Below are 17,867 nucleotides of genomic sequence, written 5' to 3'. Positions count from 1 at the left end.
CTCAAAATGTACTGCCCTGTGTTCCCAACCCCTCAGCGTCTATTCTCCACCTGGGATTTCCTAAAACAAGACAAGATGGTGTGGCAGTAGATGCTCATGAGTTACCCTTTCCTCCTCAAGTCCCTAAACCTCCTACAGCCAAGACAGCACCCAGGAAGCCACTGTCACAGCTAGAGACCCACAGGGCTTCATGTTCATATGGAAATCGGGCTTGAAGAGCAAGAACTCAGAGGAAACAAAGTCCTCCTTCGTGTTCCCTTAGATTCCACTTCCTGATTTCTACCACTGCTTTCTAAAATTGCAAAGGGGACAGCTGACTATTCTAGCCACACACGAAGTACAAATCAAACAGGCAGGGAGAGGTGACACATTTCCTTAAACTAATCCTGGTGATGAGATGGTTGCAAAAAGTCTGATTCTTGATAAAAAGAAAATTTTGATAAAAGCAAAAGTGCTATGCTAGGAAGGATGCTTATAATCAGGGAATATCTGAGAAATGAAAGTTTTGCAGAATGTGTTTTCTTAAGTCATGCCTGATACGCAGATTCCATGGGGAGTTTTAATGTTTATATAAATGTTACTATCTGATACCAGTGGTTTTCCAATTGCAAAATAAAGATGATTTTATAAAAGTAAACTAAATTTAACATATAGCTTTAAAAAAAAGGAGTACAGAAAAAAAAAGAGAGTTGGGCAGGGTCCCAGAACCCAGGCAGCCCCATCAGCTATACCCTTCTGTGAAATCCAGATGTGAAGTTCAATCTTACCTCGATATCCAGTGTGAATATTTTGTTTCCAGCACACACGGCAACAAATCGATCATCCAGGCTCAACTGTAAACACAGCACCTTTCCCAAAAGTGAGCCCATGATAGTCCCTCGCGGGACCAGCCCTAGAGTGAGTTTCACCATTAGTGCCCATTCACCAAATGCATTCAGCGTTGCATTAATCTGAGGAAAGTACTAAGAATGTAACCCTCTATTCTAAAATTACTGAGAGAATGACAATGAGCTTTGATGTGGTTTTGATTCTTTAAGTATATCAAATATACTGAATAAACAGAAGTCCGAAAACCTGGGAAATGCAGCACTTCCCTGCAGAGAATCCCTCAGCATCAAAACAGGAAGACCTTTCCTGGAGGCTGCAGTGAGAGTCATGCACATCAAACTGCATGTTTTGATGCTTCTCACCCACATCCAGCCCCATGTGCACCCTCATGTCCAGGCTCAGCCAACATCAGTTGGAAGGAAGGCAGTAGGAGCTAGTCCAACCCAGGCCTCCAGGGACTAAGCAATGTCAGGACACCTACAAGCAGCCAGGAGGTTGCCGAGACCCAAACAACATGTGCGGCAGCTGCAGCCTGATGCAGGGCCTGTCCTCCAAACCCGCAGAGATGAAGAAAAAAATGGTGGGCAAGGTTATCTGGTCTTGGTGTGCACCATGGACCTATCACCAACAAAATACAGATATACTCCCCTCAGAGCCTGTGAGAGACACACGGCTCATGTCCCATAGCCACCAAGTCTAGAGAGAGACATGCTCAGGTCCTACCACCATCAAGTCTAGAGAGAGACACGCTCAGGTCCTACCACCACCAAGTCTAGAGAGAGACATGCTCAGGTCCCACCACCATCAAGTCTAGAGAGAGACACGCTCAGGTCCCACCGCCACCAAGTCTAGAGAGAGACACGCTCAGGTCCCACCACCACCAAGTCTAGAGAGAGAGACATGCTCAGGTCCCACCACCATCAAGTCTAGAGAGAGACACGCTCAGGTCCCACCACCACCAAGTCTAGAGAGAGACACGCTCAGGTCCCACCACCACCAAGTCTAGAGAGAGACACGCTCAGGTCCCACAGCCACAAAGTCTAGAGAGACACATACTCACATCCCACAGCCACCAAGTCTAGAGAGAGACATGCTCAGGTCCCACCACCACCAAGTCTAGAGAGACACACGCTCAGGTCCCACAGCCACCAAGTCTAGAGAGACACACACTCAGGTCCCACAGCCACCAAGTCTAGAGAGACACACACTCAGGTCCCACAGCCACCAAGTCTAGAGAGACACACACGTGCTCAGGTCCCACAGCCACCAAGTCTAGAGAGACACACACGTGCTCATATCCCACAGCCACCAAGTCTAGAGAGAGACACGCTCAGGTCCCACAGCCACCAAGTCTAAAGAGAGAGACACAAGTGCTATATCCCTATATAGACTACATAGATTTAGAGTCACTTTTCATCTGTGTTTTAATGCAATCCTCTAACTTCTCTATATAATTGTACAAAACTCGAATTCCTTAATGTGGTACCTACCTAACTTTTTGACTTTCTCAGATAAGACTCTCCTAACATCAGCATGCTCCAAGAACACAAGCAGGTTCTCACTTTTCCTTCCCAGGGCCTTGGCAAAGTCAGGTCCATCTGCCAAAAGCATAGGCCCCTATCCCATCCCTACACATCCTCAGCCCACAGGCTCCTCCCTGAGGTCCTGCTTCTCAAAGTGCTTCCATGCACGTGCGTGCTGCCCTGTCCTCATCTGCCTTCTCTGCTGCACATCCACAATTCATAGCCACGCAGTCACCGGCTTCCACAGCAGCGTCTGTCTGTCTCAAACTCTGAGCTGTGACTTCCACAGGATTTGGGACCAAGCCCTTCCTATTCAACATTGTGTTTCCAGCCTAAATAATTATAGGTGCTCAAGAAACCATGCTGTGCAAGAACAGAATATTTCAACTTGCCTACATGTTTTCAGGTTGACACAAAATTGACAGTTTTTGAAATAAGAAGTGACGTAAGATCAAAACCAGTGAGCCTCCAAGATCAGCATAACACACAACAAAGGTCAGTGAGTCTGCACGGTCTGGTCTCCTCGCCATATAAAGCACCCTGCTTGCATGCCTGGGTTCAAGGTAAAGGGAATACAAAATTACCCTATATCCCCCCGAGGGATTGGGAATTACCCAAGGGAAACACTCCTTGGGTAGTACCAAGTATACTGAAGGATGAGTTATTCTGTTTGTAGGTTTTTAAAAACATGTTTTAGATTTTCATTTACCTTGAAGTACTTTCTTTCTACATTCATCCAGGTTCCACATTATAACATAATCCAGTGATGCTGAGCAGATTAGAAGTGGATTCACTTTATTTCCAAAAGCCATAGCAGTAATTGGCTGATGGTGTTCTCGTAGGATTAGAAGCTGAGAAAGTTAACAAAAATAAAAAATAACACATACAATAAACAACATTTAAAAATAAAAGAGTATAACAACATAACCTCAAACCTAATAAATTAAAAGATTTTTTTCAAATACATTTATTTTACATATTCATTGTTAATTCATTTGTTAAAATTCCTGCTATGTACTACTAAATTATTCTCTCAAGTTAACCATTTCACTGCTATTTACTGTCACACATACTAATAAAATGATACAGGTTACCTCGTTCTTCCATTTCTTTATTACTTATTAGTTAACCAAATATAGAACATGTCTCCACTACCACATCAGAAGAGGTAACAGCTGAGCTAAAAACTGAGGAATAAGGAGAAGAATGAGGAATTGACAAGAGGAGGGGGACATTGAGGTCCGTGGAAAGACAAGGCATGGGTAAGAAACTGCTGGGACAAGCAAAGGAGTGAGAGGAGGCTGGAGAAAGGTGAGGCCCAGGTGTGGGGACCTTGGCAATTACACTCTCTAGGGAATTAAAATCCAGCAAAAAACGTGCTGTCAGAATAATATAATGACCAGATTTGTTTTCCAGGAACATAACATTGCTACAAGTATGGAGGAGATGAGTGTTGGGGGTACACTGGGCTAGAGAGACAGATGGGAATGCATGAGAACGCTCAAGGAAAATCCAGCAAAGACATGGACTAGGATAGTAACAATGAGGATGGAGAGAAGATGATGACTGAAGACTCCGTGACCAATGGATATGGAGGGATGGAGGGAAAAACAAAAGCAAAGTGAATCAGGGTTTGAGGTTAAAATCTTGGGGGAATGATGTCTCAAGAACAAAAAACAAAGGGAAAATGGGATAGGACTGGGGTAAATCATGGTCCATTTGGTCCATGGTAAGTTGAGATGCTGACAGGGTGATGTTAGACAATAGGCAGTTTGACATGAGAGATATCACTAGAGAATTCCACTTCTAATAAAGACAGGCTACATCACCTCATCTGTACCAACCCTACTGATGAGAAGGACAAAAACTGGACAAAGTTTGTAAAAATATATATGTATGTATATATATACACACACATATATACATACAGAGAGAGACACACATTTTGAAGATATCAGAAAGCAAACCAATTCACTGAAGAATTATGATAATGCGATTATAGGGAAGAAAAAAAACTGAGGGAAGTCACTCCAGTTATCTGGGGTCACTTGTCTCATAAAGACATCTACTAACGACATCTTCTGACAATTCCAGTAAAGGCAGCTGAGAAGCTGAGATTCAAGGGGCTAAGGGCACAAAAATGGTGTAATCAAATGAATCATCTTCTGGGGCACAAAAAGAACTACCATATTGGGAGAAAGGCAAAGATTTCTGTCACCTTACCCTTAATGTTGAGAACTCTACAATTTTTTCCTGTAAAGAAATATGAATGGGTTTTAGTAAATGTCTACCTAGAATACAATCTCCCAAGATAAGAGGAAAGGGCATGCTGCTAAAACTGCTAGGCTTACAATGGGAACCCCAAGAAAGACAAAATCTAAGGAGTAAAGATAAACTGTAAATAAAACAGCCCTCACAAGAACTGAAACCCAGCTATGAATTGTCTTAATACCTGACTGGCTTAGGGTAATCCTGGATTGCCAGAGCCCTAAGCATGCCTGATTTGGAAGAATGTAAGGTAATCCAGAGTATCAAATCAGCTATACTTTTTTTTCATATACAAAGTCCAGTAATCTAAAAAATAACCAGGTATTCAAGGAGACAAGACCATTTAGTCAAAAGCAAAGAAAAATGAAGAACAGAGAAATGCAATGCCACAAGTCATCCAGATAGACTTGAAACCAAACTAAAACTGATCCAAATGTTAGAATTATTAGACAAGAACATTCAAACCATTATTAAGACTTTTTCCATATGTTCAAAAGTTAAATAGAGGCATAGAAGATATTTAAAAGACCCAAATCTAACTTCCGGAGATAAAACTAGAATTAGATAAAATTTGGACCAAAAAAACACTTAGTGGGATTGATAGCATATTAGATGTTGCAGAGGAAAAGACTGGTAAATTTAAGGACAAACCAATAGAAACTATGCAAAAATGAAAGAGAAAAAAAGTATATTCACAAACATGAAAGCATATCAGTGAGCTGTGGCAAACTTCACGTGACCTGACATGTATGTGTAAGCATCATCCACAAAGTTCGGGCAGAAGGGAATGTTTGAAGAAATAATGGCTGAAAATTTTCCAAATTTGATGAAAACCATAAACCCATAGAACCTCAATGATAAAATTTGGATGCCCCTCCAAATCCCATGTTGAGATGTAATCCCTGGTGTTGGAAGTAGGGCCTACTGGGAAGTGTTTGGGTCACGGTGCAGATCCCTCATAGCTTGGTGCCATCTTCACCATAGTGAGTTCTCACAAGATCTTGTCATTTAAAAGGGTGTGGTACTTCCCCCCACCCCTTGCTCCTTTTGCTGTATGACATGCGTATTTCTCCTTTGCCTTCTGCCATGATTGTAACGTTCCTGAGGCCCTCACCAGAGCCAAATATTTGTTGGTGCCATGCTTGTTTCAACAAAAAGAGTTGAACTCTGTAAAATATTTTAAAAGATTCTGAGCCAAATATGAGTGACTATGGCCCATGACACAGCCCTCAGGAGGTTCTGAGAACATATGTCCAAGGTAGTCGGCGTACAGCTTGGTTTTATGTACTTTAGAGAGGCATGAGACATCAATCAAATACACTTAAGAAATACACTGGTTTCTTTCAGAAAGGCGAGACAACTCAAAAGCTGGGGCTTCCAGTCTACGGGTAAACTTAAATATTTTCTGGTTGTCAACGGATTGAGAGTTTATCTGAAAACCTGGAATCAAATAAAATGTTCAGTTTGAGATAAAGGATTGTGGATACCATGTTTTATTGTGCAGAAGAAGCTCTCAGATAGCAGACTTCAGAGAGAGCAGGCTGTAAAATTTTTCTTATTGGACTTAAAAGGGTGCCTGGCTCCTAGACCTGGAAAGAAAGGAAGGAAAACAAACAGGAAAGGGGATTCTCTATAGAATGTGGATTTTTCCCACAAGAAACTTTGCAAGACAACTTCAAGGGATGGCAAGGAAATATATTTTGGGGTTTTCTTTGTCTCATCATGTTATGCCAGAGTCAGACTGAAAAGTAAGTCATGATATATAGGTTCAAATAAAACCCATCTGATGAGAATTTGTGGTTTGTAGGGCATGACTCCTTAAACCCCTATGGTAGGAATTTGGGCTAGATAAAAAATCAGAGTTTAGTCCTCACTTGTACAGCCTGCAGAACCACAAGCCAATTCACTCTCATTTCTTTATAAATTACCCAGTCTCAGGTATTTCTTTATACCTGAGGACTAAACTCTGACCTTTTCCTTCTCTTACCCAAATTCCTATCTAAGGGGCTTAAGGATACAAAGCATAAAGTCTCATCAGAGGGGTTTTATTTAACCCTATATAATGTGGCTCACTGTCCAACCTAACTCAGCCATAACATCACATGACAGATAAAGAAGGGAATTAAAATATGTTTAACTCCAATTATGTTTCTTTATCATATCTTGATAGGCCTGCAAAGCTGTCTCTTATTGGGGGAAAATCTGTATTTGTAGAGGATCCCCTTCCTTTTGTAGGCCTTTTTTCTGGAATCTTAGTGGATTCCAGGAAAGAATCCAGAACAAGACTCTGGCGCTAAAATATTTACAATCTATTCTCTCTGCAGCCTGCTGCTACCTGGAGGCTTCTTATGTATATTGGGGAACTTGGTCTTCACAATCCCTTATTTTAACCTAGACATTCCTTCTATTGAGTCTAGGCCTTTGGACAATAACTCTTTCAACCAATTGCAATTTAGAAAATTATTAAATCCACCTATGACCTGGAAGCCCCCACTTTGAATTGTCCCACCTTTCTGGACCTAACCAGTGTACATATTACATGTACTGACTGATGTCTTATGTCTCCCTAATTGTATAAATCCAAGCTGTGGCCTGACTAGGCACATTAGGCACATACATGTTCTCAGGACCTCTTGAGACTGTGCTTCAGGCCACTGGTCACTTGTATTTGACTCAGAATAAGTATCTTCAAATATTTCACAAAGTTTAACTCTCATCAACAGAACAATTCGTGAAAGGCCTAATACAGAAAATTGGTACCAAGGAGTGGGGCATTGCTATAAAGAATCCTAAAAATGCAGAAGTGGCTTTGGAACTGGTTACCAGCAGAAGTCAGAATAGTTTGGAGGGCTCAGAAGAAAAGCAGATGATGGAAAGTCTGGAACTTCTCAGAGACCAGTTAAATGGTTATGACCAAAACACAGATAGTGATAAGGACAGTGAAGTACGGGCTGAGGAAGTCTCAGATTTAACTGAACTTACTGTGAACTAGAGAAAAGGTCACTCTTGTTATGCCATAGCCAAGAGTTTGGCTGCATTCTGTTCATGCCCTACGGCTCTGTGGAAGATTAAACTTGAGAATGATGGCCTAGAGACCTGATGGAAGACATTTCTAAGCAGCAAAGCATTTAAGATGTCTCCTGGCTACTTCTAACAACCTACAATCATATATGGAAGCAAAGAAATGATGTAAAGTTGGAATTTACATTTAAAAGGGAAGCAGAGCATAAAACTTCAGAAAATTTGCAGCCCAGCCACGTGGCAAAAAGAAACAGTGTTTTTGTGAGAGGAATTGAAGCAGGCAGTGGAGTAACCATTTACTAAAGATACTTGTGTAACTGAAAAAAAGAACCAAATGCTGATAGTCAAGACAATGAGAAAAAGGCCTCCAAGATATTCCAGAAATCTCCAAGGCAGTCCCTCCCATTACAGGCCCTGAAGAGGAGGAAAGAATGGTTTTGAGGGCTAGGACCTGCTACCCTACACAGCCTCACGACACTGCTCCCCTCTCCAGCTCCAGCCTCAGCTCAGAGGACCCCAGATACAGCTTGGGCTGCTGTTTCAGAGGGTGCAAGACACAAACCTTTGTGGTTTCCATGTGGTATGAAGCCTGTGGGTGCACAGAATACAAGTGTAAAGGAGGCTCAGCAGCCTCCAACTAGATTTCAGAGGATTTGTGAGAATGCCTGGGTGCAGCAGTGGAGTCTTGACAAAGAGTTTCTACTAGGGCAGTGCCAAGCAGAAACGTGGAGTTGGAGCCCCCACACAGAGTCCTCACTGAGGCTCTGCCTGCTAGAGCTGTGAGAAGACGGGCACCATCATCCAGATCCCAGAATGGCAGATATTCCAGCAGCTTGCACCCTGCTCCTAGATTCAACAACCTGTGAGAGCAGCCACAAGGGCTGAATCCTGCAAAGCCACAGGGACAGACCTGCACCAGGCTTCGGGAGTCCACCCCTTGCACCAGTGTGCCCTGGGTGTAGGACACAGAGTCAATGGAGATAATTTTGGAGCTTTGTGATTTAAAGACTATACTGCTGGGTTTCAGACTTGCATGGAGCCTACAGACCCTCTCTTTTGGCCAATTTCTCCCTTTGGAAATGGGAATGTTTACCCAATTCCTATAATCCCCTTATATCTTGGGAGTAAATAACTTGTTTTTTATTTTACAGGCTCATGGGTAGAAGGAACTTGCCTTGTCTCAGATGGAACTTTGGACTTGGAACTTTTGATTGAGTTGATGCTGGAACAATTTAAGACTGAGGACTAAGCTCTTAGTTTTTTATCGTACCAAAATTCCTTTATAAGGGGTCTGGGGAGTCATGCCCTACAACCCATAAATTCTCATCAGATGGGTTTTATTTGACCCTGTACATCGTGACTTACTTTCCTATCTGACTCTGGCATAACAAGGAAGAAAATCAAAATATTTTACCTGAAAATATATTTCCTTGCCATACCTTGAAATTGCCCTGCAACGTCTCTTGTGGCAAAAAATCCACATTCTATAGAGCATTCCCTTTCCCCTTTGTCTTCCTTCCTTCCTTCCCAGATCCAGGAGATAATCAACTAAGAGCCTGGTGACCTTTTAAGTCCAATAAGAAACAACTTACAACCTGCTGTCTCTGAAGTCTGCTATCTGAGAGTTTACTCTGCACAGTAAAACTTGGTATCCACAAGTTTTAAAGATAAAGGTATCCTTTATCTTAACCTGAACATTCCTTTCTATCAATCCCAGGCCTTTAGACAAAACCAATTATCAACCAGAAAATGTTTAAATTTACATATAGCCTGAAAGTCCCCACTTTGAGTTGTCCCACCTTTCTGAACAAAATTAATGTATTTCTTGTGTTTGATTGATGTCTCATGCCTCCCTGAAATACATAAAATGAAGCTGTGCCCTAACCACCTTGGGCACATGTTTTCAGGACCTCCTGAGGGCTGTGTCATGGGCCATGGTCACTCATATTTGGCTCAGAATAAATATTTTAAAATATTTTACAGTTTTACTCTTTTCATTGGCAAGACTTTGGGGAACTGTTGGAAAGACATGATTGTATTTTGCAATGTGTGAATGACATGAGACTTAGGGGACCAGAAGTGAAATGATACAGTTTGCACGTTTCCTACAAATCTCATGTTGAGATGTAATCCCCAGTGTTGGAGGTAGGGCCTGGTCGGGGGTGCTTGGGTCATGCCGGCGAATTCCTCATGGCTTGATGCTTTCCTCACCATACTGAGTGCATTCTCGTGAAATCCGGTCATTTAAAAGTGTATGGCACCTCCTTCTGACCACCTGTTCCTGTTTCTACCCTGTGAAGTACCTGTTCCCCCTTCGCCTTCTGCAATGACTGTAAGGTTCCTCAGGTCCTAATCAAAAGCAAAGCAGATGTTGGTGCCATGCTTGTAAAGTCTGCAGAACCATGAGCCAGTTAAATCTCTTTTCTTTATAAATTACCCAGTCTCAGGTATTTCTTTTTAGCAAGGCAAGACTGGCCTAAGACACACAGAATGAGAAATATGAAGAAAAATACACCAAAACATAGCATGATCAAATTGTTCAAAATTGATAATATAGAAAGTTTTAAAGGCAGACAGACAAAAATGATATATTGTATGCATGGGAACAAAGATAAAGATAACATAATTCTCACTGAAATGATAGACAGCAACATATTAAAAAACTGAAGAAAAATCTGTCAAACTAGAATTCTCTACACAATATAAATACCTTTCAAAAACAAGGCAAAATAGAAACTTTTTTAAACACACAAATTTTGAAATAATTTATCACCATATTTGCCCTAAGGCATATGTTAAATAAAATACTTCAGACAGAAGGAAAATGCTACCAGACAGAAACATACATGTACACAAAAAAAAAGAAAAGCACCAAAAATACAATTACGTAGGTAGATGTGTAAGACATTTTTTTCTTAAATTTAAAAGCCTTAAAATTTAAAAAAAGAAGACGTTTTTCTTATTGTTTAAATATCTTTAAAAGATCCCTGAATATTTAACAAAAGTAATAATGGATTGTGATGTTTGTAGCACTACACACTGGGGTCTGTTGGGGGGAAATGGGGGAGGGACAGTGTGGGGTGGGAAGTTGGGGAGAGAGAGCATGGGGAGAAATGCCAGATACAGGTGAAAGGGAGGAAGGCAGCAAATCAAACTGCCACGTGTGTACCTATGCAACAATCTTGAATGTTCTTCACATGTACCCCAAAACCTAAAATTCAGTAAAATAAATAAAACATAATTGTCTCCATTTCATTTCTCATTTATCTACATCTTGAATTCATTTACAAAAAGGCATTCATCAGGAAGTAACATTTACAGACTATGCTTTCAGGGGTCATTTCTTTTCTTTTCTCTTCTTTTTTAGACAGAGCCTCACTCTGTTATCCAGGCTAGAGTGCAGTGGTGCCATCATGGCTCACTACAGTCTTAACATCCCAGGTTCAAGCAATCTTCCCACCTCAGCCTCCTGAGTAGCTGGGACTACAGGCACGCAGCATCACACTTGGCTAATGTTTAAAATTTTTTTAGAGACAGGATCTCACTGTCTTGCCCAGGCTGGTCTCAAACTCCTGGGCTCAGGCAGTCCTCCTGCCTCAGCCTCCCAAAGTGCTGGGATTACAAGTGTGGGCCCTCATGCCCAGTATGGGATCATTTCTATAGTTCCTTCCTAGGGAAGTTTCTCTGAACATGTAGAGCAGGCGTCCCCAAACTTTTTACACAGGGGGCCAGTTCACTGTCCCTCAGACCGTTGGAGGGATGCCACATACTGTGCTCCTCTCACTGACCACCAATGAAAGAGGTGCCCCTTCCTGAAGTGCGGCGGGGGGGCTGGATAAACGGCCTCAGGGGGCCGCATGCAGCCCGCGGGCCATAGTTTGGGGACACCTGATGTAGAACATGCTTTTTGAGAAAAGTAACATTTATCAAAAGAAGACTAGATAACTAATATAGAAAGTAGAATTTTTCAGGTTAGGCATGTAATCCCAGCACTGTATGCCTGTAATCCCAGTACTTTGGAGGTCGAGGTGGGCAGATCACTTAAGGTCAGGAGTTCGAGGTCAGCCTGGCCAACATGGTGAAATTCTGTATCCACTAAAAAAAAAAAAAATACAAAAATTAGCCAGGCATGGTGGCAGGCACCTGTAGTCCCAGCTACTTGGGAGGCTGAGGCGGGAGAATCGCTTGAACCTGGGAGGCGGACGTTGCAGTGAGCTGAGATTGTACCACTGCACTCCAGCCTGGGTGACAGAGCAAGACTCTGCCTCAAAAAAAAAGAATTTTTCAAAAAAAAAAAACAAAAAGAAACCCCAGTGGAACCAAGATCTCAAAAGGTCATTTTGAGAGTTCAGCCCCACTTCTAGGTGGCTGATTCAATAAGTATGCTCTTAGCTTCAAGCCCAGAAATGGCTCAGTCCTCTAAGGGGCTTGGCTACCTAACCTCATTTGGCCTTGAGCTTGCAAACAAAACCATCAGCCAAGAGGTCTGGAAGGATACCACTACCTGATGGAAGGGCTCATCTGCCTGTTGACATTGGTCTAGGCAGTGAACCTGAAAGTTGCCCTGTAGCTTGGCTCCAGTCCCCTCATCTGAGTTCCCAGGTAAGAGCTGGTTACACAAAGATCCAGAGGGAGACCTGACTATATCTTGCAACCAGACAGTCTTAGCCTCCCTGACAGGCTTGCCACGCTTTCTCCCACGACAGATCCTGAGGCTACCCAATCTCGGCTCTGGCCTCTTCTGGTGCAATCAGGAAACTATCCCATCTGTGCTGAGACCTGCTGGGAGATGCATGCTTTTCTGTGTCAACTAGACCAACCTCTCCAGTCTCTCTCCCAGATCAGATCGTAAGGGGGACCAATCCCAGCACCAACTCCTCCTGTTGAAATCAGGGAACTATCTCATCTGTGTAAGGACTTCCTCAGAGATGTGTACCCCTCTGAATCAATGTGACTCAGCTCTCCAGCCTCTGTCCCACAGCAGATCCCAGAGGGAAACTATGTTATTGGCGCAAGGTCCTCCTGGAAGACATGTGACCCTCTGAGCCAACAAAATCAGCTCTCCAACCTCCATCCCATAGCAGATCCTGAGGGGACCCAGTCTCAGTTCTGGCCCCTCTCCCTGCTGTTAGAAAACTCTCCATGGATTCCCAGTCTCAATTCCCATTCCTCATGCTGCAGTTGGAGATCTGTCTCACCTGTGCAGAGACCTGCTGGGTGACACACCACTCTGAGCCACTAGGACAACATTCTGGACTCAGGGGCCTGGTGAGCATTCCCACACAGCCCCAGCATCTACTTTGAGTCCTACCCCGGTCCATCTGGGCCAGAAAGCTATGTCAACCTCAGAGTTCTTGCAAGACTCACAGCAATCCTGAGCTTAGAGCATCCTCTAATGCTGAGATGGCTGCAGTGGTCACGGGCTCAGGGAACTCAACAGTCAGTATATGTAGAATCCCTGGAAGGCCTTTTGAAGAAGGACAGGCACAAACAAAGCCAGACTTACAAAGACTTAAATGAATACCTAATCCCTCAGTGCACAGACATAATCACATGTCCACAAGCATTAGCAACACTCAGGGAATAGGGTGCCACAGACTGACCCTAAAGTAATGACTATAGGTGATCCCTCAGATAAATCATTCAAAATAGTTGTTTTAAGGAATCTCAGTGAAATTTAGAAAAACAGAGAATCACCTCAGAAATTACCATAGAAACTTAACAGAGAGATTGTTAATTTTTTTTAAAAATCAAAAATTTTGGAGCTAAAAAGTATAATTAATGAAATGAAAAATGGAATAAATAGCATCATCAACAGAATTCAGCAAACAGAAGAAAGAATCAGTGAGCTCAAAGACAGACTATTTGAAGACACACAGTCAAAGGAGAAAAAAAATGGAAGACGTTTATGGGAGCTATGAGACAAAAGACTAAATATTCAGGTTATTATAGTTAAAGAAGGAACTGAGGAAGACAAAGTGGCAGAAGGTAATTCAAAGAAATAATAGAAAACTTCCCAAACCTGGAGATATAAATATCTAGATACTGGAAGGTCAAAAGTTACCAATAAGATTCAACCCAAATAAGAATACTGAAAGATATATTATAATTAAACTTTCAAAGGTCAAAGACAAAGAATCCTGAAAGCAGTGATTTAAATTAAGTAAATAACATATAAGGGAGACTTAATATGCCTGAGAGCAGACTGTTCAGCAAAAATCTTATAGGTTAGAAGTGAAGGGGGGCAGTGAAACATTAAGGGAAAGAAAAAAAATGCCAATCAAGCATACTGTACCCAGAGAATCTGACAACTAGACTGAGTGACACCAGCAAGATGGCTGACTAGAGACACCTGGCACCTCCAAAAGAAAAAAAAAAGACAATAAATAAGTAGCTAAGATTTGACTAAAGTGTCGAAGGAAGAGCACTGGATATACATGGATATACCTGGCCACTGCAGCCCCATCTCCCCTGCCTGGATTAAATCTGCCCAGAGTCAGAAGGAACTTCATTTTTCAAGAAAAAGGTAAGCAAAAGATCCCCAACCACCCTGCAAACAAGACAAACACCTACAGTCTTTACAACAGGAGAATCCCATAGTCCTTGCAAGCCCTGAGCCCAGTTTGGGAGCTGCTGGGAATTCATGCTGCTCCATTGTCCCAGATTAGGAGCACAAGTTGTGCACACCTCACTCCCCACCCACCCTGTGAGCCAAAGCTGCTGTAGCACAGCACCATCCTGAGACCATGGCTGCCCTTGTAGCATGACCTGCTCTGGGGGCCAGAAGTCACTGCCATTCTCCAACCCTAGGGCTCCATCTTTATTATACGAAGCCCACACGAGTGGCTGAATGTCACAACCCCAGGTGCATAGAGCCTGGGATAAGCATCAGCTATGAGTCTGGACCTGCACAGCAGAGAAATCAACCCTTGCCACTGCACTTCCAGCCAGAAGAACAGCCCAGCAGTCCTGCCCAGGACAAACCTGCCCCTAATTTAGCCAAACCATTACATACTCTCCCCAAAGCCAGAGAGGCTCCTGAGCCTCCTAACAGCTGATTCACCCCTGGGCCAGCAGAGTTGCTAAACACCTGTGCTCAGGACCTGGAAAACAACCCTATCGCACCCCTGCCTCAAGCAGAAACACTTCTGAGCTGCCCAATGTCCCCGAGTCTCCAATAGACACCTGAGAAATAGTGCTACAGGCTGCCCACAGTAAGCATGCTCCCAGTACCAACACCCAACAAACAGCTATGTGCCCATGTTTCAGACTCAAGAAAAAGACCCATTGGTTGCTTTTGGGGGCACACCACCAGGCGAGCTGAGCAGCCCTGTTCCCACGTCCTGGGCCTACAATAGCCCTACACCCACATCCAGGAGACATGCCCTCAGGCCAGCCAAGCAGCCATGTGTCTGCATCCCAAGCCAGAGAAACAGCCTCACTGGAACACCCCAGCAGATATGAACTAAGGCCAGTCAATAAGCTGTGTGGTGGTGTCCTGGGACTGAGAAGCAGCCCTGTGGGTTTCCTCCAGCAGACATGCTCTCAGACAAACCCAGCAGCTGTGTGCCCATATACAGTGCCTGAGAAACAGCTCTGTGGGCCACTCGTAATGGGCATTCACCCAGCCAGCTGAGCAGCCTTGTGCCTATGTCCAATGCTGGAGAAACAGCCCCATGAGCTGCCTCCAACAGATATGCCCCCATGCTGGCCAAGTAACCATGTGCCCATGCTCCTGGCCACAATAACATCCCTGTGGCCCCAACCCCAGCAAGCCAGACACCAAGTTGGCTGGCCCCATGAGTACATGTTTGGCCCCAACCTGAGAAATAGCAGGTGAACCCATCCTTGGCAAAGTTACACAACCCATCACCACAAATTATCTTAGTCAAGGCTATCAAAAAACTCATAAATGTCACTAGTGTGGATTACAACTGAAGAAACCACACAGAGACTACACTACTACATCCACCTAGAACCAAGATCAAAAGTCCCCACTAAACTGATAACCTAGGACCAATTCATACAAATAAGTCCCTATGAAACATATTCCATATAATTGGAAGGTGCAACTTTCCTATCAGATGCACTACAATTAATGTCAGGACATATCAACCATGAAAATGAAAGAAAAAAAAGCCAAAAACAAACAAACAAAAAAAAAACAGTCACCTCCAAAGGAAAACAACAATTTTCAAGTAACAGACATCATAAGAAAATATATACCAATAACTTGAGGCAGCAATTAACAGCCTACCAACCAAAAAAGGTCCAGGTCCAGACGGGTTCACAGCTGAATTCTACCAGACATACAAAGAGGAGCTGATACCATTACTTCTGAAACTATTCCAAACAATCCAAAAAGAGGGAATCCTTCCCAAATCATTTTATGAGACCAACATCATCCTGATACCAAAACCCAGCAGAAACTCAACAAAAGAAGAAAACTTCAAGCCAATATCCATGATGAACACAGACGCAAAAATCTTCAATAAAATACTGGCAAACTGATTATAACAGCACATCAAAAAGCTTATCCATCACGATTAAGTAGGCTTCATTCCAGGGATGCAAGGCTGGTTCAACATACACAAGTCTATAAATGTAATCCACCACATGAACAGAACCAAAGACAAAAACCACATGATTATCTCAATAGATGCAGAGAAGGCCTTCAACAAAATTCAACAGCACTTTATGCTAAAAACTCTCAGTAAACTAGGTATCAAAGGAATATATCTCAAAACAATAAAAGCTATTTACGACAAACCTACAGCCAATATCATACTGAATGGGCAAAAACCGGAAGCATTCCCTTTGAAATCCGGCACTAGACAAGAATGCCCTTTCTCACCACTCCTATTCAATACAGTATTGGAAGTTCTAGCCAGAGAAATTAGGCAAGAAAAAAAAAATAAAGAATTCAATTAGGAAAAGAGGAAGTCAAATTGTCTCTATTTGCAGACAACATGATTGTGTATTTAGAAGACCCTATCATCTCAGCCCCAAATCTCCTTAAACTGATAAGCAACTTCAGCAAAGTCTCAGGATACAAAATCAATGTGCAGAAATCACAAGCATTCCTATACACCAAAACAGACTAACAGAGAGCCAAATCATGAGCAAACTACCATTCACAATTGTTACAAAGAGAATAAAATACCTAGGAATACAACTAACAAAAGATGTAAAGGACCTTTTCAAGGAGAACTACAAACCACTGCTCAAAGAAAGAAGAGAGGACACAAACAGATGGAGAAACATTCCATGCTCATGGTTAGGAAGAATCAGTATCATGAAAATGGTCACACTGCCCAAAGTAATTTATAGATTCAACGCTATTCCCATCAAGATACCAATGACCTTCTTCACAGAACTGGAAAAAACCACCTTAAACTTCATATGGAACCAAAAGAGAGCCTGCATAGCCAAGACAATCCTAAGCAAAAAGAACAAAGCCAGAGGCATCACACTACCTGATTTCAAACTATACTACAAGGCCACAACAATTAAAACAGCATGGGCCGGGCGCGGTGGCTCAAGCCTGTAATCCCAACACTTTGGGAGGCCAAGGCGGGTGGATCACAAGGTCCAGAGATCGAGACCATCCTGGTCAACATGGTGAAACCCCATCTCTACTAAAAATACAAAAAATTAGCTGGGCATGGTGGCATGTGCCTATAATCCCAGTTACTCAGGAGGCTGAGGCAGGAGAATTGCTTGAATCCAGGAGGTGGAGGTTGCAGTGAGCTGAGATAGCGCCATTGCACTCCAGCCTGGGTAACAAGAGCAAAACTCCATCTCAAAAACAAACAAACAAACAAAAAAACCAGCATGGTACTGGTACCAAAACAGAGATATAGATCAATAGAACAGAACAGAGGCCCTGGAGGCAACACCACACATCTACAACCATCTGATCTTTGACAGACCTCACAAAAACAAGCAATGGGGAAAGGATTCCCTGTTTAATAAATGGTGTTGGGAAAACTGGCTAGCAGTGTGCAGAAAGCAGAAACTGGACCCCTTCCTGACATCTTACACTAAAATTAACTCCAGATAGATTAAAGACTTTTAAACATAAGACCTACCACCATAAAAACCCTAGAAGAAAACCTAGGCAAAACCATTCAGGACATAGGCATAGGCAAGGATTTCATGACTAAACATCGAAAGCATTGCCAACAAAAGCCAAAATAGACATATGGGACCTAATTAAACTCCAGA

At 42.8% G+C, this 17,867-nt stretch overlaps 1 protein-coding gene across 1 annotated transcript in view; it reads right to left on the bottom strand.

The window, feature by feature from the left end:
* Positions 1–17,867, bottom strand: part of WDR27 (WD repeat domain 27) — a 233,972-nt gene that overhangs the window by 187,158 nt on the left and 28,947 nt on the right. The window contains 2 exon segments of the mRNA XM_010331306.3: positions 768–892; positions 3,061–3,202. Of these exon segments, the coding sequence (XP_010329608.3) occupies positions 768–892; positions 3,061–3,202 (267 nt within the window).

Source organism: Saimiri boliviensis, chromosome 4 (genome assembly GCF_048565385.1).
Source record: "Saimiri boliviensis isolate mSaiBol1 chromosome 4, mSaiBol1.pri, whole genome shotgun sequence".
In the NCBI taxonomy this organism is placed as follows: Eukaryota; Metazoa; Chordata; class Mammalia; order Primates; family Cebidae; genus Saimiri; species Saimiri boliviensis.
The sequence above is the reverse complement of the archived record's forward strand: the minus strand, read 5'-3'. Positions and strand labels throughout refer to the sequence as shown.